At 46.1% G+C, this 21590-nt stretch overlaps 1 protein-coding gene across 5 annotated transcripts in view; it reads right to left on the reverse strand.

Moving 5' to 3' along the window:
- Positions 1–20908, reverse strand: part of FAM124A (family with sequence similarity 124 member A) — a 223461-nt gene extending 202553 nt beyond the window's left edge. For 2 of the 5 annotated variants that reach the window (XR_007513164.1, XM_049853323.1), the window contains exons 1-2: positions 20353–20901; positions 4435–4466 (exon numbers count right to left, since the gene is read on the reverse strand). Coding sequence is in view for 4 of the 5 variants with exons in the window: in XM_049853323.1 (XP_049709280.1) it covers positions 4435–4466; positions 20353–20423 (103 nt within the window). In the remaining variant the exon portion in view is untranslated. Of the gene's footprint in view, positions 1–4434; positions 4467–20077; positions 20216–20352 lie in introns of those variants that run through there. The other 3 variants (XM_049853326.1, XM_049853325.1, XM_049853324.1) reach the window with 3 other exon arrangements.
- Between the last annotated feature and the right edge of the window lie 682 nt (positions 20909–21590).

Here is a 21590-nt window from a genome sequence, read left to right on the forward strand (position 1 = left end):
AGACTGATGGAACATCTGAAACTTCAAAAAATCCACCCAAACGAAACAAAACCATCTATTAAAGAAGCCCTTACCCACACCCGACAGTTGGACAGAAAGAAGGCAAACGACACCGTTACTGGACGTGTGATTCTGTAACCCGCGAGGCCGAGGAAAAGCAGGGTGCGCATGACTTGCATGGCCTCCTACCCACACCTTGTCCACGTCCTTGAGGGAGGGCTAAAAGAAGCTGCTGCCTCTCACCATGCTGTCTCCACAGCAACAGACTCGCAGGAAGCTCACAGTACAAAGATGTTTGGACTGACTCTAAACAGTCCAAGCTTCGGGATTAACACTGCGGACCACCAGAGAGGATGCCTGCCCTCTAGATTCTTAATTGGGGTCAAAGAGAAAGCAAACAGAAAAGGTACAAACTCCTCAATTACCCTCTTCCTTCCAGTCCTCCTTCTTTCCTTCTTCCCTGCCACCTTCTCTGCATCTCTGAGCAGTTTGTGAACCAGTCAAAACCCACCATCCCAGAGCTTCTGGAAGGGCCCTCAGCAGCCACCCGGCCCAGTCCCCTTGTTTCACGCAGAAGGAAACAGGCCCACAGAGGGTAACTGACTTGCCCAGGAGCACACAGCTAGTTCACGGTGGAACCAGGACTAGAACCTGGGACACCTGACGCCCGTGCCATTGCTCCTGCACTTTTCTCTTGGTGATGGCCTATCTTCTTCCCCCATCAGGGCAGGCGGCATGAGGAACCACTGGGGAAGCAGCCCCCTGCATTCTGAGGGAAAGACAATGACCAAATTGAGCGGCTGGTGCTCTCTGAAGGAAGCTGTCATGACAATTCCTAGTAATGGTAAAGTCAACTGTGGTCCCTCCACTCCCAGTTAAGAACCATATTCTTCCCACCACTTTGGTCCTTGGAGCCAAAGGAAAGAGGAAAGGGAAACAAACAGAGGGTACGAAGGACAGCAGGGAAGACGGAAGAAATGGAAAGCTCCCACAAAGGAATCAAAGAAACCCATTCTTCTCTGCCCCTCCTCACTGCCATGGTTCTCAGAAGGCAGGGAGAAGCCTTGATGAGGTACTCCGGAGTTTCTGGTGGCCTTGAATCAATACTGGGCTGTACAGCTAGCTCACCCCAAGGAAGTATTTACGCTCCTGTGAGCTCAGGAACAAACGGGTAGATGATGATGTGACTGTCCAGTAAGAGCTGCTCTCAAACATAAAAAAGTCCATTTCCCAATAGTAAGTGGTTGGAATCCCAGTCAGAGCCAGGGTTTACTCAGAAACAGGCCATTCAGTTGAGAGAAGCTGACAGTGAGATGTAGCGTGGCTCCCAGAACTGACAAACTGGGACTGGAAAAAAGCAGCTGTAGTCCAGCCCTCTGGACCTCTGGCCACACAGAGGTACCGGCACTGCGTGACTGTGTCAGGGAGGGTGACCCTATGACTGACTCATTCAGCATAAATAGTAAACGTACTAAGCTCCCTACTCAGTCCCCTGAGCATGACTGTCTAGTTTGTGGGGAAAAGTTATTTTCGAAATCTACTTGGAAAATGCTTTTTTTATTGCAGCTGTGCCAAGACTCTAGGCTTTTTTTTTTTCCCCCAGAAGGGGTCTACTGTTAGCTCTCACTGACTGTCTGAGGCCTCCCTGAGTATGGGCATGGATGGAATTTATGCTCCTGGTTGGGAGGAATGGTAGGCCAGGCAACACCTAGAGCAGAGACAGCCAGGTGCCCACCAGTATCCACTCTCCCCTTCTTCCTTATGAACAGAATCCTGATGGTACTGGTGGTGACAAATATACCCAAAATACATTTCCCAGACTCCCTTGCAAATAGGGATAAACATGTGACCAAGATCTAACCAATAGGGATAAGAGAAATTACTGGGTAGAGCCTCTGGTAAAACTCCTTAAAAAGGGGGGATGACTCGGCTGGCAGGCACCATTTGCCCTTCCCTTTTCTTTCTTTCCGTCTAGAACAAAAACGTGATGGAGGCAGCCATATTCTAACTCTGAGGCAACCCTGAGTCTGGAAACTAAAAGCTGAGAACAGTATACCAGAAAGACTAAAGGAGCCTTCACATCAGAGCTGTACTGCCTCCTCCAGACTTTTTTTTATAATGTTAGAGGAAAACAAACCCCTACATGTTTAAGCCGTTGTTGCTCTCTGTATGCAGCCAAATACATTTCCAAGTGAAACACACACATACCCACTCAAGACGAAGCCCCACCACTGAGGTGTCATGTGAGGCAAGAACTACCAAGTAGCTAAAGTGAAAGCAAGACCAATAACAGGGTATTGATCCCAGGTGCACGAAAAGAAATCCCAGCTCAGAAAGTGCAATTAAAACAAGGGAGAGGAGGGGATCCCAAACCAAATTACCGGCCCCACTGCCTAGAGGGGTGCTCTGGTACCCAGAGGACTGATATGAGAGCTACAAATTACGTAAAGCCTTCAGGAAAGTATTTTATAAAAATCACTCTTAAAAAAAATGTAGCCTCTGGGCAAAGGTGAGAAGAATGAGGACGCAGCATAGAGAGAGAGTTCAAAAGAGTTTTCTCTGATTTTAGGAATGGAAGAGCTTCAGGGAATGAGGGCAAATCACTGGAGCATAGTTATCATTATTACTCATTACTACTGATGGTTCTTAATAACTAAGGGGCAATGTTCAGTCTCCAGCCGGCTAAGATTGTCAGAAATTGCTCACTGCAGATATACTGACAACGAAATATAATTTGACACTAAATTACAATTCCAGATCTACAGCTTTCTGCACAGTCCCTAATTGCAAAAGAAAACTAATCCCGAACATCAATAAACAGAATAATCCAATTAAGCTTCTCTCCATTTTTTTTCCATTTGGGAATATTTAGAAGTGAGAGTCTAGCAGGTAGTAAGGTAGGGCAAAACAGTTCAGGATTTACCGATTCCAAACATCAGGGCTTTTATGGTAAGAATCGCTTATTATTTTAAAGTAAGCGTTCCATCAGTCTGAATGGATGTGGTCATTTATATAGCGCTCTTAAGGACTGTAAATTATTTCCAGACATGAGACACAACTTCCTGCAAATAGATTTACTCTTAATTTAATATTAAATAGAGCACCTTTTGATGCTTAGTGTCTTGAAAACATACTTTGAATTATTTTTACCACATATAATAATCATCTATAAACTAGGAATTATAAATAAGGAAACATGGATTGTTAAAAACGTCTATATTCCTTTTAGCTACATTTAATGAAGAAATGACAGCTAAACTCCCTAATTACAACCTACATTGGTACTGCTGTTAACATCCTTTGCTGGATTTTCCCAAAGGTGGAAGTGCCCCCATGTGGGGAAGGGAGTGATATGTGCCTGCAGTTGTGGAAATACGAAGAAGGAAATGTGCCAACCGATGAGCTGGGGCCATGCCATGGAGCCAGTGTTAGCAGAGAGCCTGCCCAAAATAACCATTTGACTTACCGGGACCGTGCGTGTGTCAGAGTAGAACTATGTTCTACAGGGTTTTCAATGGCTGATTGGTCAAAACCAGACTGCCTCTAGGCGGACTTGACCCACTATCCTTTCAGTTAACAGCCAAGCCCATTAACCCTGTGCACCAGCCAGGGACTCCAGAGTACCTGCTGCTGCTGTTGTTAGCTGCCGAGAAGTCGAACTCTGACTCATGGCGACCCCCTGCACAACAGAACCAAACTGTTGTGATCCATAGGGTTTCTACTGGCTGATTTTTGGAACTAGATTGCCAGGCCTTTCTTTTTATTTTGTCTTAGTCTGGAAGCTCTGCTGAAATCTGTTTGGCATCACAGTAGCACAAAAGCCATGACAGATGGGTGGTGGTTGCACACGACGTACATTGGTCAGGAACTGAAACCAGGTCTCCAATTCAAAGATAAGAACTGAACTGCCACTGCTCTCTAGAATACCTATAAAAAACACTCTGCCATCGAGTCAATTATGACTCATAGTGACTTATAGGAGAGAGTAGAACTGCCCCATAGGGTTTCTAGGGAGCGCCTGGTAGATTTGAACTGCCAGTCTTTCAGTTAGCAGCCAAACTCTTAACCACTATGCCACCAGGGTTTCCAAGAATAGCTGCAGGGAGCAGGTATTTGATAAATGAACGAATGATTTCAGATTCTTCAGAGAAGGTGTTTCAAGAAGTATGTGTGCTGATAAAGCCTGGGCTAGTTCCTTGAGGCTGAATATCCATAGGGAAAGTACTGGCATAGCTAGTACCGAAATCAAGGTACAACCGAATTCTCGAAAAGCCTCCACTTGCAGAGTTGAACAGTCTTCTCTCATTCTGTGGCAAGGACTCCCTGGGTGATTCTGACTTACTCTTAAAGCATGTACCGAGGAAACGGCAGCAGAGGCCCTGGCCCTCCGGCAACTGTTAAGACAACGCTGAAGGAGATATAAGAGGTACTTACTGCTGGCGGAGGACATGCGGCTGTAGTCGGACCTGAAACACAAAACCTCAGTATTAGCAGGGTCATACATTGTTTTTCTTTCTCCAATAATTTATTCAAGCTAGGATTTGAAACAATCCATAGCATTTAACTGGTAAGAAATGTCACACATTACTGGGGTGCTGAGGTTCGTCTTGTGCAAAGTGAAGTTGTATCTGAATACAAAAGCCAAACTTTACTGGCAGTACCTCAAAAAGTCAAACAGAGTTATCATCTGACCCAGTAATTCCATCACTGAGTGTATACTCCAAAGTATTAAAAACAAGTATTCAAAAAATACTTGTACACGGGTGTTGATAGTGGCATTATTCCTAACAGCCACAAAGCACCCAAATGCCCATCAACAGATGAATGGATAAACGAAATGTGGTGTCCCCACAGAATGGAATATTATTTAGCTACAAGCAGGGATGTGGTCCTGATGCATGATCCAATGTGGACGAACCTTGAAAACAATATGCTGAGTGAACGAAGCCATACACAAAAAGTCACATATTGTATGATTCCATTTATACAAAAAATTCAGATTGAATGCAGATTACTGATTGCCCAGGGATGGAGACAGGGGGAAAGAGGAGCAACTACTTAATGGGTATGGGGTCTTCTTTGGGGGTAATGAAAATGTTTTGGATCTTGATAAGGATGATGGCTGCACATCATTATGAAGATAGCGCCACTTAACTGTACACTTTAAAATGGTTAATTTTAGGTTATGTGAATTTTTACCTTGTTATGGATTGAATTGTGCCCCCCCACCCCCATCCCAATATATGTTGTAAATGTTAACCTCTCTGCCTGTGGTTATAATCACAGTTGGGAATGGGTTGTCTTTATTATGTTAATAAGACAGGATTAGAGAAGGGTGTATCTTGAGTCAATCTCTCTTGAGATATAAGAGATTAAATGAAAGCTAGCAAGTAGAGATGGGGGAAGATTGATGCCAAGCCACATGGAGATCTCCAAGGAACCAAGAAACAAAAGCTGAAGAAATAAGGACCTTCCTCCAGAGCTGACAGAGAGAGAAAGCCTTCCCCTAGAGTTGATACCCTGAGTTTGGACTTCTAGCCTCCTAAACTGTGAGAAAATAAATTTCTGTTTGTTATTGCCATTCACTCGTGGTATTTCTGTTATAGCAGGACTAGATGACTACGATAGAATTTGGTACCAAGAGTGGGGTGCTGCTCTAATAAAAAACAAAAACCCATTGCCATCGAGTCAATTCCAACTCATAGTGACCATAGTGACCATAGGATTTCCAAGGAGGAGCTGGATTCAAACTGCCTACCTTTTGGTTAGCAGCTGAACGCTAAACCATTGCACCACCAGGCCTCCGCTGCTGTAATAGATACCTAAAATGGAATTGGGTACAGGCTGGAAGAGTTTTAAGGTGCCTAATAGTAAATTTTTTATTATTATTTTTTTAATAGTAAAAGCCTAGATTGCTTTGAAGAAACTGTTGGTAGAATTATAGCTACCAAAGGCAATTCTGGTAAGGGCTCAGAAGGACATGAGAAGAGCTGGAGAGAAAGTCTCTGTCGTCTGAGAGAATACATATGGTGCTGGCAACAGAATGTTGCTAGAAATGTGGACATTAAATGTGCTGCTGATGAGGCTTTAATAGAAAATGATGAATATGTAATTGGACAATGGAGAAAGGGCGATGTTTATGCAGCGGCAAAAAACTTCTCTGCATTATGTTCAACTGTTTGGTGGAAGGTGGAACTTCTAAGTGATGAACTTGGATATCTGGCTGATGAGATTTCTAAGCAAGATCTTGAAGGAGCTGTATGGTTTTTCCTTGCTGCTTATGGTAAAATACAGAAGGAAAGAGATGGACTTAAAAATGAACTGTGCAAAATGAAAACAAAACTTAAAGAGGAAAATTCCATTATAAAAACGACAGACACTCATCCTAGAATGTTCACCAAGGATGTGGCTACACAATCTTTTGTTAAAGAGATTAGGCCTGTGACTGACGGATCCAACCAACTGCCACAGGAGAAAATCCATCAGCTTAAGACTGAAAGGAACAGAGAAAGAACAAAAGGAAAGAATGCTGTCTGCTTCTTGTAATTCTACAGGCAGGAAACAGGCAAAAGGATCTACACTTGTTATCCTCCAAGAAAAGGACAATCCCTAGAGCAGCTTGGAGATCAGCAGAACTGTTGAAAGGAGCACCAGAAGCAGGGTCTTCTGGGTTTCAAAGGGTGGGGCCACAGCCTCCCAGGTTTCAAAGAGTCAGATTTTCACCAACTCAGTTCTGGAGTGTGGGGCTGCCGTTAAAGTCTGTCGTGGGGATGCGGCCATCACTCAAAGTTGAGGGGGTTGGGATACCATGCCCAAAGGGCAGAAGAATAGGGCCAAGGTCAAGGGCGTGGGGTCACCACTCAGATGGAATAGAATTGGGTCGTGTAAAGCCAAGGGAGCAGAGTTGCTACCCCAGTGACCCTGGAAGGTGGAACTGAAGCCCAGAGTTGAGGGGCTTCCACCCAAAATCCAGAGGGCACGGCCAACACCCAGACTCTGGAGGGCAGGGCTGTTGTCCAGAGGGTCTCAGAGAAGAGAGGATTATTTTCAAGCCTTGAGAGTTAACGTAATTTGTTCTGCTGGGTTTTGGACTTGCCTGGTGCTTATCAGCCCTTCTTTCCCTCCAATTTCTTTCATTTGTAATGGAAATATATACCTTGTGCCTGTCCCACCATTGCAGTCTGAAAACTTGTGTTCTAGGTTTCACAGGTTTACAGACGAAGAAGAATTTTGCCCCAGGATGGAATATGTCTAATGTCTCACTCGTATTTGATTTAGATGATTCAGAAGGTGATATTTTGGACTTGGAGTTGGTTTAAGACATCTGGGATGATGTGATAGGGTGAATGCATTTTACATGCGGCAAAACACATGAATTTTGGGAGGCCTCAGGGTAGAATGTTATGGATTGAATTGCGTCTCCCAAAAATGTGTTGTAAATCCTAACCTCTGAGCCCTGGTGGTGCAGTGGTTAAGAATTTGGCTGCTAACCAAAAGGTTGGCAGTTGGAATCCACCAGCTGCTCCTTGAAACCCTATGAGGCAGTTCAACTCCATCCTATAGGGTTGCTATGAGTTGGAATCAATTCCATGGCAACTGGTACGGGTACAGTATGCCTGTGGTTATAATTCCATTTGAGAATGGATTGCCTTTGCTACGTTAATGAGGCAGGATTAGTGCAGAATGTATCTTGAGTCAATCTCTTCTGAGATATAAAAAAGATTAAATGCAAGCCAGCAAGCAGAGATGGGGGCAGAGGGATGCCAAGCTACATGAATATTGCCCAGGAGCAGAACCTCCGAAGAGACCCCCAGAGCTGACAGAGAGAGAAAGCCTACCCGCCTAGGGCCAGCACCCTGAATTCAGACTTCTGGCCTCCTAAACCATGAGAAAATAAATTTCCATTTGTTAAAGCCATTACTTGTGGTATTTGTTACAGCAGTACTGGATAACTAAGACACACCTCAATTAAAAAAAAAACATGCTTTTAAAAAAGCAAAACTTGAAAGCTCTCTTAGAAAACAGGAGTTCTTCACACGGACTCCGTGACCCCTGGAGATGGGATTCCGGAGGTCCCTAACCGTCTAGAACTACTGGCGAATTTTGGAACAGATGCTTAGTTTTCTGGGGAGAAGTTCCAAAGTTTTTAACAGATGTTGAAAGGGGTTCATGACTCCCTAAAAGGTTAAAAAAACAGTTGCCGTCAAGTCAGCTCCAACTCACGGTGATGCTGCCGTCAAGTCAGCTCCAACTCATGGTGATGCTGCCGTCAAGTCAGCTCCAACTCATGGTGATGCTGCCGTCAAGTCAGCTCCAACTCACGGTGATGCTGCCGTCAAGTCAGCCCCAACTCACGGTGATGCCCCGTGTGCCGGAGCAGAACTGGGCTCCACAGGGTTTTTAATGGATGGTTTTTGGAAGCAGATTGCCAGGACTTTCTTCTGAGGTGCCTCTGAGTGGACTCGAACCACCAACCTTTTGTTCAGCAGCTGAGTGCGTTAACCACCCAGGGACTACCCACAAAGGGTTAAACCACTGCAAATGGACACTCTTCAAATGTTGACACCACAACCTGGAGACATATGTCTATGCTTACATGAGCAGTGAGAGCAGCCAGGGCGCCTCAGCCGTGAAGGCTTCTGCATTCAGGGAACGGCTGACAGTCAGGAAACACAAAGGTGCGTGCTGATTTGACACGTTTCAGTTCCATCTGAGAAGAACCCCACTGGTATTAGGGTGACAGGATGTGGGTTGTGACAGGAAAAGGGGAAAGGGAGGGCTAGGGACAGGGCAGAGTCCCTGGGTGGGGTAACCAGTTAAGCACTGGGTTCCAAAAGGTTGGTAGTTTGAACTTACCCAGAGGCACTTCGGAAGAAAAGCCCGGCAATCTGCTTCTGAAAGATCACAGCCTTGAAAACCCTATGGAGCAGTTCTACTCTGCACACGTGGGGTCGCCATTGAGTCGGAATGGACTCCACAACAACTACTAACAACAAAGGGCAGGGCGAAATTACCCATTCTGTTCCTATGCGGAAAAGTCAACACCTGGCACTCGGCTCTTTGAGAATGGGGTCTGGCCAACGATACGCCTTGATTACTCTACCAAGTTTCTGCCTTACTTGCGTGGCTGTTAAGACTTTCTTCTCTGACGATGTGCTCAGTATAGCAGCTGTCTTAGTTATCTAGTGCTGCTGTAACAGAAATACCTCAAGTGGATGGTTTTAACAAAGAGATAGTTATTCTCTCACAGTTTAGGAGGCTAGAAGTTCGAATTCAGGGTGCCAGCTCCAGGGGAAGGCTTTCTGTCTCTGTTGGTTCTGGGGGAAGGTCCTTGTCATCAATTTTCCCCTGGTCCAGGAGCTTCTCAGTACAGGGAAAAAGGACACACTATTCTCCTGGCTCTTGTTGCTTGGTGGTGTGAGGTCCCCCTCACTCTCTGCTCGCTTCTTTTATACCTTAAAAGAGATTGGTTTAAGATACAACCTAATCTTGTAGACTGAGTCTTGTCTCATTAATATAACTGCTGCTAATCCCATCTTATTAACCTCATAGAGATAGGATTTACAACACATAGGAAAATCATATCAGATGACAAAATGGTAGACAATCACCCAATACTGGGAATCATGGCCTACCCAAGTTGACAGATATTTTGGGGGGACACAATTCAATACATGACAGAAGCCATTGATTTTCTCCCCCCAGTGTCACAAAGTCATTCTCAGTAGGAAATTCATCTCCTAGGCACCCAGGGATTTATTCTGCCAAGGTGGTGGTAAAAAAAAAAAAAAAAAGGTGGTGGTTAGGGGGCATAATTACGCAAATAAACTGGTCATTATGTTTAATTTTATAGATTTGCATTCCTTTTATTTAGTCTCATAGTGCCTTTCCCCAATCATCCAGTTTTCACTCAGTTGTCTTTCTTGCCACACTAAAAAAAGGTACATAGATTTTTAAAAATCATAAAATTCTAACTAGTTAAAACGACTCACATCTCTCATATTGCAATGGACAAACATACTACAAAAAGATCTTTTTGAAGGGTTAAAAAACAAAGATGTCACTTTGAGGACTAAGGTGCGCCTGACCCAAGCCATGGTATTTTAAAGTGCCTCATATGCATGCCAAAGCTGGACGACGAATAAGGAAGACTGAAGGAGAACTGACGCCTTTGAATTGTGGTGTCGATGAAGAACACCGCATACACCACGGACGGCCAGAAGAATGAACAAATCCGCCTTGGAAGAAGTACAGCCAGAATGCTCCTTAGAAGCAAGGATGGTGAGATTTCGTTTCACACACTTTGGACATGTTTTCAGGAGGGACCAGTCCCTGGAGAAGGACGTCATGCTTGGTAAAGCAGAGGGTCAGTGAAAGAGAGGAAGACCCTGAATGAGATGGGTTGACACAGTGGCCGCAACGATGGGCTCAGGCATAAAAACGGTTGTGAGGACCAGGCAGTGTTTTGTTCTGTTTTACGTAGGGTCGCTACGAGCCGGCACTGACTCAACAGCACCTAACAACAACATCTTTCACACAAAATGATGTGCAGATATACTGATCATGGAACAGAAAGGAAGAAAAACAGCATGTGGTTTTCCCTTTTCAAATGAAATACTGCAGTAGTCACAGACTCACTGAATTTTAAAACTGGCAAGAATAACAACTAACATTTGTGTATCCCTTTATATGTTACAAGATACATTCACATATATCTAATTCAGTTTCTATTTTACTGGTTACGAAACTAAAGTGATACTACTTGGGAGGAAACCACTAGGCCAGGAAGGTAGGGGCATGAACGCAGGGTGCAGTGTGGGTGGCAGGTACAGGGATCAGAGAGCAGAAGGGAGATGAAAGAGAGAGCAGGGTTGTAACCCCAGCGTTGCTGCATTAAATTCTTTCTGGATCCAGCCAGGACATAAACTTTAGGGCAATTCTAAGAAGAGTAGCTACATAAACGCAGTGACTGCTCGACAGAGGTCCACTACAGCAGATGCAATGGCAAACTAAGTCCATTACAATGGGATCATTTTAAGATGGTCAGATTTTAAAGAAATTCTATGGCTATTCAAACGAAACATGTAATAATAATATATGATATGACAATTTTATTATTAAAAATTTGCCCACATTTGCAGCTAGGCTTTTCCGAATATCCCTGAAGCAGATGGAATTCACATATGCGTAGACTTTAAAGATCTGCATACAGATGGATACATATATAGAAAATAATTTACATTTGGAACGTATTTCAAGAATCTTAAAGTTCAACGGTTGTATTACAGAACAGTGCTAGCACCACTAACGCCCCTGCCACAGATCCCTCCCCATCAGTAGGGGCTAGGGGCACTGCCCCCGTCCGTCTGTCCTGCCCACTGGTCATCTCCTGGCCACCGCTCCTGCACTGCCCCAACCCCTTCCTCGCACAGCAGTCTTTGCAAAACACAAACCTGGGCCTGTCATTCTCTGCTCTCCATTGCCTTCTGGGTGAAGTTCAAGGTCTCTAGTGTAAAACCAGGGCTATTCTTTCCGGTTGGAACCTTTGCTGAAAATCTGCATTTCTAACAAACTCCTGGCTGAGAATTTGCATTTCCACCCCCAGATATACTGAATCGGAATCTACATTTTAACAAGATTTCCAGGTGATTCTTATGTATAACTTCCTGGGAACCTGTTAGAAACGCAAATTCTCAGCAGGTATTTGAACCCGAATGAACTGGTCCCAAGCCCTGTGTAAAACCCAAACCCCTTTCTCCATCACAGACAGTTCTCTGCCCAGCTCTGCAGCACCATCCATCAACCACCTTTCATCCCCATCCATGTCAACACAGAAATCAGATAAAGAAAAATCTCCTAAAATCTCACCACTGGGGCACAAACGCTCACATTACTTTCTAGCCTTTGTTCATCCAAAAAAAAAAAAAAATCCAAACCCGCTGCCATCAAGTCAATTCCAACTCGTGACGACCCCATGTGTTTACAGAACTTGTACATAGTTGCCATCATGACATACATAAAATTCAGAACTTCTCTTTTTCACTTAATACTGTTATAACATGCTGCCACATAGCCCCTTAATTATAACTTTATGTGACGTGATGTACTATAACTCATTCACCCCCTTTGTTGGCTATAGGACTCGTCCTGCCTGTTCACTTTCATAAAGCACACTGTGATGGGACAGCTACGAGTAAAGCTTTATATTTACCTTCTTTTCCTTAGAAAAATTATTGTGAGTGGGATTATGCACTGAGCCAAGGTATGAGCGTTTTTATAGCTCGTAAAATATATTACAAAATAACCCCAAAAGATTATTTGCTAGTGATCTGGTCAGTGAAAAACAAACTGTGAAGCTGAAAACAATTTTGTGTATAAATAAATAGGTCCAAACCATCTCCAAGAAGAATCAGGTATCCGACAAGGTCCTCTGGAGAGGTATGCCCTCTCCAGCTTTTTTCGGGGGAAGGCGGGGCAGCAGTTCAGTAGCTGCCTTGAGTGGCCTGTTATCAGTCTCCACATCACAAGCATTACCCAGCTGGCTCTACGTGACACATTTATCCTATGTGAGACACTCATGAAAGGTGAATCCACGAACAATTTTAGGATGAAAAATTGATGGGCATACGATAAAGGTGAGCAGAATAATACACAGATTACGTAATTTCACATACGTGACAGATACTCCACCTATTTCTGTATATTACTTACTTAGTATTTGTGCCAATAATGAACAGAAAATTAGATGTGCTTCATATATGTATAATGAATACCTTCCTAAATTCTCTTTTCCAGAAAACTCACCATAAAAACTGATCTTGTCATTTTTGTAAAACTGATCCTGACGTTTCTATAGTACATCAGCTCAGTGCAGCAGGGCTCAGCTGTTAACTCTCAGGGCACTGAATTAGAGGCCATGGGATTTAGAGTTAACTAGCTCCACCCTGAACACACACACACACCTGCCCTGAGTTGACTCTGGGGCTTTGAGTCTGGTTTGAACCCCTGCTGAGAATTTGTATTTCTACCCTGGATATACTGAATCGGAGTCTACATTTTAACAAGATCCCAGGTGATTCTTATGCATAATAAATTTTGAGAACCGCTGCTCTACTAGCGGTTCTCAGAATTGGTCCCTGCCCAGCAGTATTAGCATCCCTGGGAACCTGTCAGAAATGCAGATTTGCAGCACAGGTTCCAACCCGTTGGAAGCTCCGGCTGATTCTGACTCTAACTCACAGTGACCCCACATCTATCAGAGTAAACTGTGCTCTATAGGGTTTTCAATGGCACATCAGGCCTTTCTTCTGAGGTGCCTCTGGATGGACTCGAACCTCCAATCTTTTAGTTAGCAGCAGCATGTTAACCGTTTGCACCACCCAGGGACTCCACAAAGATAAGAGGGTACCCAATATGTCATCTTATCGTCTGTGCAAGATTTTCCTTTTTACTTTTCTTTACACATGTCTCATTTTTCAATTTATTTTACCTATTCTTTCCCATCCGTCTGTTTATAAACTCTAGATCCCTGAATTGCTTGTTATCGCTGAAGTCACAGTGACGCATGTGTTGGATGGAGGTCACCCAAAGAAACATAAAGGGCATGTCATGACCTCATGCTCCCAGGAGCTCATGAGGTTCAACTGACAGGGAAGAGGAGGTGGACGAATGCCAGACCAGACTACTGGATGCAAACCATCTATGTGGTATGGTCATATCTGAAAGAGTGGCTTAGTTGCCAAATCTTGGCGGCATCACTAAAGTAATAGCCATTACAAAGCATTTGGCTGACTTATTCTACTTCTTTTATGTGGGCTTACGACGACACTGCCTGTCCTTCTATTCAGGGATCCTGTTTCTTCAGATTGTTTACCACCGTCAGCAGCCTATTTGCCAGTTTCTTCTAACAAAAAGTATACAGAGGCACAAGGCTTGCTTTCAAGTGGATTTGGAAAGTGGAGTTTCCAAACGACATCAATCGCCACAGGAGAATATTAGCCTGCCTTTAGTCTTGACTTGTACTAGATGGGTCAGGCAGCAAAGGCAGCATTTCAAGCAAAGAAAATGTCTGAACAACAAAAAAAGAGCTAGTTGCAGATCCAACGGCCCCCTGAGAGGCCACTTCGCTAACTGGGAAGTACGCTGGAGACCCAGGCTTCAGGCTCAGGCCACTAACTCGCGACGTCATCACAGCCTCTGTTTCTCCATCTGTACAACAACAAAAATTATAATACTGAAGCATGCCCTACTGTCTCTCAGATAATCTAATTTCTTGAGATATGAAAAGAATCAGAGCATTTGCTCTGACGAATATAAAAATAAACCAAACCAATTCCCACTGAATTGATTTTGACTCACGGTGACCCCGTGTGTGTCAGAGTAGAACGGTGCTCCATAGGGTTTTCATGGCAGTGGCCTTTTGGAGCAGATTGCCAGGCCTTTCTTTCAAGGCGTCTCTGAGTGTGTTCAAACTGCCAACCTTTTGGTTGGTAGCCCAGCACTTAACCATTTGCACTACCCAGGGGCTCCTCTGATGAGTATAAAGAACAAGAATCATGGTGGTGATGGTCATGTGACAATTCTTTTTTTAATCTGATTAATTTTTGTGGCACAGCACATGGTCTTGAGTTTACCATGAGATACACATTTTTTTATTGTATAAAATTCAAAGTTTATCATTTGGGGGGTTCTTCATAACAACACCAATAGTATGTTGAGAAATAATAATATACTGAGAGTTTACTTACGCCAAGTGCTGTTCTAGGGGCTTTAGGTTGTCACAACAACCCTATAAGGTAGGTACTATTATCATCATCTACCATTTTACAGAGGACGAAACTGAGGGCAGAGAAAGGTTAAGTAACTGGCACAAGGTGCCATAATTGCTAAGTGGAGGAGCTGAATTTGAACCCTGCCAGGCTGGCTCCATAGGTTATAACTTTCAAAGTGATCAGTAGTACATTTGGCCCGTTGGTAGTGTGACTCACGGAAGTTTTCAGGAACTGTCTCTTTGATCATGCTGCTGAAGTGATCAATAGTCAGGTCAAGCAACACCCTAAAATCCCTTGCTCCTATGTTTTGGTCATACCATCTTCTCCCACCCCTCCAATCCTTGAGATCCCAACCCCCACCTTCTCTCTGCCTGACCTAAGAATTTGAGCATTGCCACAGGAAAATAAATAGCAAGGTAGACGGGTACCTCCATAAATATGTAATCACTAATCTCAGCTGGGTTCTCACTCAACATTGCCCCCCAAAACTATGTTAAATCTCCACTCTCCTCAGACCTTGGAGAGCTTACACCAAATCGACCCCATGTTCCCTTCTCTCCCTCTGGTCCCTCCTCCTACCCAAAGCCACATGGTCCATCGACCTCCACCTTCTCAGAGAGCTTCCATTATAGGTTATCATTTTTCCTTCCTGTATCTTCATCCTTCCCCTTTTTACAGAATCCTTTCTATCAGCATTTATTGCCCTATTAGTGCCTATTTTTTAAAATCTTTCTCTCACCCTACTTTCCCCTCCAGCAACACCTTCCTTCTCCCCTTCCTCTGCAGACAAAGATCTCTATTTCCTTTCCCTCATCGTCCCCCTCGGAAGCCACCACTCCACCTTCACTTCATTATCTCCATTCAGTAAAAAGACACTCCACGTTCCTCATTTTAATGAGTTTCTCAGGAGCACAGTTAGCTCTCTTTCCTTTCTCAAAAACTTCCTTCTCTTGGCTTAGATGGCACCACATTCTTCCCTTTTTTATTCCATGCCTAATCTTTCTCAGGCCCCTTGATCAACTCATCCTCTTTTACCCAACAAAATTTCAATGTTGTTGTCTCTCAAAGTTGGTCTTAAATAGTACCTACTTCACAGAGTTGTTGAAGGATTAAATAAGTTCATAAAATATGTAAAGCTCTTAGACCAGTCCCTGGCACACAAGGAAGTGCTAGGTCATTGTTTGCTATTACCTTCCTATGGGGTAAGCCCCTCCTAGGACCTCACTGCCATTTTTCGATTGATAGTTCCCAAATGCAATGTCATCATGCAGACCTCTTCTCTGCTGACTCATCATCTCTGCGTGCGTGTCTCTCAACACCTCCAAGGCAGCATGTTGAAAAGGAAACTCACCATGCCCAACTTGGTCTTCCTCCAAGCTTCTTTACCCTTAGCACTCTGCGCCAAGTTAAGGCTGACTTGGAGTCAACCTTGCCGCCTTGTTTCATTCCCCATGCCCAGTCCTGAACGCTCATCCACCTCCTAAACGTCTCCCACAGCCATCACCTCTCCTCTCACCCTCTCTGCTGACACATCCTTGTCCACTGACCATCCTCTCTGGTCTCAACTTCTGCAAAGCTCTTCCCTGATCTCCCTACTTGGCTTTCTCCACACCACGCAATGCACACATATAATACAATAGTCTCAGGAAACGGTTTACACTTCCCACTGCACTTAGAACAAAGGTGAAAGGCTTTTTACTCAGGAGGCTACTGGCCAAAAGGTCTACTTTCGGTTCCTCCCACCAGCCTGCTCCTTCCTGCCTCAGGCACTGCAGGGGCTTTCCTTGACAGAACTCTCTAACACCCATCCACCTTCACCAAACGTCCCTCGTCTGGCAGGAGGCAGGACAGCTCTCCCGACCCCAGCCCCTCCCACTGGCCAGATCTCTGCAATGCCCCCAAGTAGCACTTATCACAACTCTAATAAAATGATTAATTGCATAAATCATTGTCTGACATCTGTCTTCCCACTCAACATCAAGCTCCTTCAGGGAAGGTACGGCACCTGACTCTTACACTGGTCTATCCCCAGGACCTAGAACAGTGCCCCTATACCCTGTTTAAAAAAAAAAAAAAAAAAAGGTCCACTTCCGTCGAGTCGATTCTGACTCACTGCAACTCTACGGGACAGAGCAGAACTGCCCCATAGGGTTTCCAAGGAGCGGCTGGTGCATTCCAACTGCCAGCCTTTTGTTCAGCAGCCAAACGCTTAACCACTGCGCCACCAGGGCTCTGCCCTGTATACAGAAGGAGCTTAATGTTTGCTGAATTAAAGAATAAAAAGGACTCTTGAATATTGTTATTGCTATAGATAGGGGTACCATCTTTGTAAAACCTTTCACATATAAACCCCACAGCTGTCAAGTCGATTCCAACTCATAGCGACCCTGTAAGACAGAGTAGAACGGCTCCATAGGGTTTCCAAGGCTGTCATCTTTACAGAAGCTGAATGCCGCTCTTTCTCCCATGGAGCAGCTGGTGGGTTTGAACTGCGAATCTTTGGATTAGCAGCTGAGTGTTTCACATATAATCTTCCTAATTTTAAATCAACTGCTGCCAAATTTTATTTTTTCGCACAGATATTTTTGGAAATGATAATTTAAGGAAAAAAAAAATCAGTGCTTCCAATTATTTTCACCCCTCATTCAAGTAAGATGTACTGAGCACCTGCTGTGCTCCAGACACAGTGCCAGGTGAGGGCTACGAGGAGGAATGAGTCCAGTCTCTGGGCTCAAGGCACTACGCCTGCGGTGAGGATTCTAGGTGTGGTGACAGGTGTGTACTAAGTGCAGACAGCACGACAGATGAGGCAGTCAGTGTTACCAGGGCAGGGGGTAGGAGGGGAGGTGGCTCTGTCAGAAAGACTCAAGATAATGCACCCTCACCTTTTTGAGGAGTCCCTGGGTCATGCTAATGGTCAATGCCTTGGCTGTTAACCAAGCCTTGGCCATCTACTTTCTGTAAAGTCAGCCACTGAAAACCCTACGGAGCACAGATCTACTCTGACACACAGGGGTCATCACGGGTTCAAGTCCACTTGACAATAACTGGTTTGAATTTTTTTTTTTCTAACTTTTTGGAGGGGTCACAGACTGCTTTGAGAATCTGACAAAAAAATAAGTTATCTTCTCCTAAAATTCACAAAGCACATCACTTTGTCTCCAACTTGAAGCAATTGTTCGTGGACCCCAAATTAAGGATCTCTGCCTTAGAGAATGTATCACCTGAGCTGAGTCTTAAAAGAGGAGTTGAGTTTCACTTGTGGACAGGCATGCCAGGTGGAGAAGGGCATGTCTGGTAAAGTGCGCAGCTTGACAAGTGCAAGAAAACGAAAAAGACCAATCTGATGCGGCTAGGTGCAGACAGCAAAGAGGCACCTGCTGAAAAACAATGCCAGAGAGAGAGGGCGGGACCCTGGAATGTCTGGGCTTGTAGGCCACACTAAGTAAGCACTTTGCACTTTATAGATGGCAGAGCCACTAAAAGTTTCCAAGGAGGAGAGGCATGATCAGATTTTCATTTTTAAAAATATCACGGTAGCAGGCATGCACTGAGTGTTTCTATACACTTTATATATAATCTCGACAGGTATGAAAGCTGGATAGGCTCAGTGGGGGAGGGGGAGAAAATAGGGAAACTGAATAGTTCTTTTGTTAACTAAACTCAGGGGGTATATTTTTATATGGTAAATAGGAGAGGAATGAATATATTGAAACTGTTTTACTTAAACACATGCCATTTTACCTTTATCTTTAGTTTAAGGATGCTACTGAGGCAATAAGGAGCCTGGGTGATGCAAGCGGTTTGGGGTTGGTTGCTAACCTAAAGGTTGGTGGTTCAGACCCACCAAGTGGGTGAAAGAAAGGTCTGGCAATCCGCTCCCATAAAGATTACAGCCAAGAAAATCCTATGGAGCAGCAGCAGCTAACAAGAACAACTGAGGCAATAAAAATTCTTAAAGCCATTCTGTCCTGTTTAACTATACGTGTTAGAGACACAGAGACCTAGAGAGGAGAAGCTCTGGTGTCCCAGTAGCCCTGGCAGCTATCATGCTGACCATCAGGATCCCAAGGTGATGTCACCCCCTGGGTCATGGTGTCCTCTCTGCTTCTTCCAGACAAAGCCCTTGGGGGAAAAAAATCTGTTTCAGGTGAGCTCTGCAAATTGAAAATAAAAGGACTAGTCAGTGCTTTATTTAATTAAACCAGCTAAAAATGAGCTGGTTACTTTGTTTCTTCTATGCATCGACCAGCCAACTAGAGGCAAGAAGAAAAGACAAACAGCCAAGGCTCTCGAGTTAAAGTTGAAAAAAGCCACACACATAAGGTGTGGGAAAAAGCGGGGGAGTTCAGGACTGGAATCTGGTTGCTGCACAGGAATGAACCCTGAGCGATCACAAGCGTGGGTAACAGGGAGAGCCCACTGCAGGGTAAATGCTTTAGGGCACCAAGTCCTACATCTGGGCCAGGAGTGGCAGAGGGGGCTTCTGCTAAGGGGGGCTGGGCAGGCAGGAGGGGCTGCTGGGAGCCTTTGCAGGGTCAGGTCAGAAGCCTGGGTCCATTCTGGGCCTGGGCTCTGTTCCTGCTTTACAGTGTTGCCAAACCCTGAGATTAGTTTCAAACCTTCCCACCTTCCAGGAATGAAGTTTTTGTAGTCTGGGACTGCCCTGTCCTCCCCCAGGTTATTCCAGATAGGAAAAGACACCCTTTCCTCCTGGGTCAGTACCCACATCCTGCACAGGAAAATCCTTTAGAGATAGGGACTGGGTGGAAGGCTTTACAATGACATTCGCCTTATAAAAGACACTCGGCCTTTTGTCTCAGGAAAAGTGTGGCTGGGAAAGGGCTAATGGGCCTCCCAAGATGTGAGCTGATATTTGTGTCCTTTGAAAAGAATAGGACATTTCTTCAAATAATCAGGGTTAGATCACAGTACCATCCTCGTCCCGCCAGCACCATGGGCAGGCGGTTCCGGCCAGGATGGGCGCGCTTAAGGGCGAGGAAGTTGGGCGCGGGATGGAGAAGTCCGGGAGGTCTCGACAAGCCTACAATAAAGCCCCGCAATGAAACCATAAACTGAAGCACGCCATCATCCTAGACTTCTGAAAGACTTTAACGTGCCGGGTGTTCCACCCTCGCTTTTCCCCCGTCCCCATCCCCAAGCCCCATCCCGGACTCCAGGGCGCCCGGAGCTATACGGAGGAAGTCCTCCGGGAAGGTCGAAACAAGTGCAACAGCCCTCCGTCTAGGGGGACGGCGAGGAGACGCTGCATTTGCCTGGCACTCCATATGAGCGGATTTACTGACCCGGGGGCAAGAAGGGAGCCGGGGGGGTGGTGGTGGCAGGGGTCCATCGCACCGGGGGTCCTTCCACTCTCCTCGTCCTCTCGCGGGGCCCGCCGCACCGGACAGCCCCAGTCCGGCAGGCAACGGCCGGAACCAGCCCCTCCGCTTCCCCGGATCCCGGCAGGGCGGGGAAGCCCTCGCGGCCCCGTCCCGCCCCTGCGGCGCCGACTCGGCCACTGGCTGCAGCAGGGTCCCGGGCCGGGGCAGAGCCGCCGCGCAACTGGGAGAACGCTCACCCTCCGGTCTCGGCGCCCGAATCCACGCAGTCATCCTCCTCGCCGCCACCGCCGCCCGCCTTGGGGTCCATGGCGCGCGTCCGGCCGCGCTCTGCTAGCGGGCGCCGCGCGGCCCGGGGCTCGTCCCTCCCGGCCGCCCAGCCTCGCCCGGCCGGGCCCTGGGAGCCGCGCGGCCGGGCTCGGGGATCAACTCCGGCGTCCGCCGAGCCCCTCGCCGCGCCCTCTCCTGGCCGCGCCCGCCCCTCCGCTTGAGGGCCGGGTGTGCGCGGGGGTGCGCGTGTCCGCGGGGGCGTGTGTGCGCGCCCGGGGGTGAAGGGAGTGAGTGGGCGAGTGTGTGGGAGTACGCCTGTGCCTAGGTACGTGGTGTGAGTGTGGGTGTGGCGTGTATGTGTGGGTGCACGCGCCTGTTTGTGCCGTCTGTGGTCTGTGACCGCGTGGGGTGTGTGCGTGAGCGTGTGTGTGCGCGTGTGTGAGCGCGCTCGTGTGCTGGGTGTGCTCACGAGATCTCGAGGGCCGTCCTCCTCCCTGGGCCGCAGAGTCCAGAATCGGAGCCCCAGGGATTGCCCGAGGTTCCCAGGATTGGCGGGGCTAGCAGCCCGGAGAGATACTCGACTGCTGGGTGAAAGCAAGGAGAGGTTTGTTCCCCTACTGCTGTCAGTTGGAACCCCTGGGTGTTTTCTCATAGTACCCTCAGAAGCGCCAGTGCTGAGTTCATTATCACCTTTCTCAGTACAGGTTGGTGCAGCTTGCCAGTTTGCGACGGGTGCAGTGCGTTCTTTTGCTATTTAAAAATAAAGAACACTGGATGTACTTGAATTTAGAGGTTGTTGCAGTTAAGGGGATAATAAAACCGGTTGCCATCTAGTGGATTCCGACTCATGGCCACCCTATTTGTGTCAGAGCAGAACTATGGTCTCTAAGATTTCCAATGGCTGATTTTTGGAAGTAAATCACCAGGCCTTTCTTCCAAGGCACCTGTGGGTGGACTTGAACCTCCAACCTTTCAGTTAATAGCACTCTTTAACAGGGACAAGAGGATAATAATTTGTAAGTCCCTCCCTCCGCTCCTCAGGATGAGTCGATGATCGCCACTGGAAGGACTGGAGAGTCCACTCTCCCCTTATTAGTAGGATGAGACAGGATCAAACTTGGGGGAAGGGGAGGAGAATCTGAATGGCTTGGGTTTAATTTGACAGCCCTGTCCAAGCCATTGGAAAGAACTCATTTCTACTTTCTTC

The sequence above is a fragment of the Elephas maximus genome, chromosome 14 (genome assembly GCF_024166365.1).
Source record: "Elephas maximus indicus isolate mEleMax1 chromosome 14, mEleMax1 primary haplotype, whole genome shotgun sequence".
In the NCBI taxonomy this organism is placed as follows: Eukaryota; Metazoa; Chordata; class Mammalia; order Proboscidea; family Elephantidae; genus Elephas; species Elephas maximus.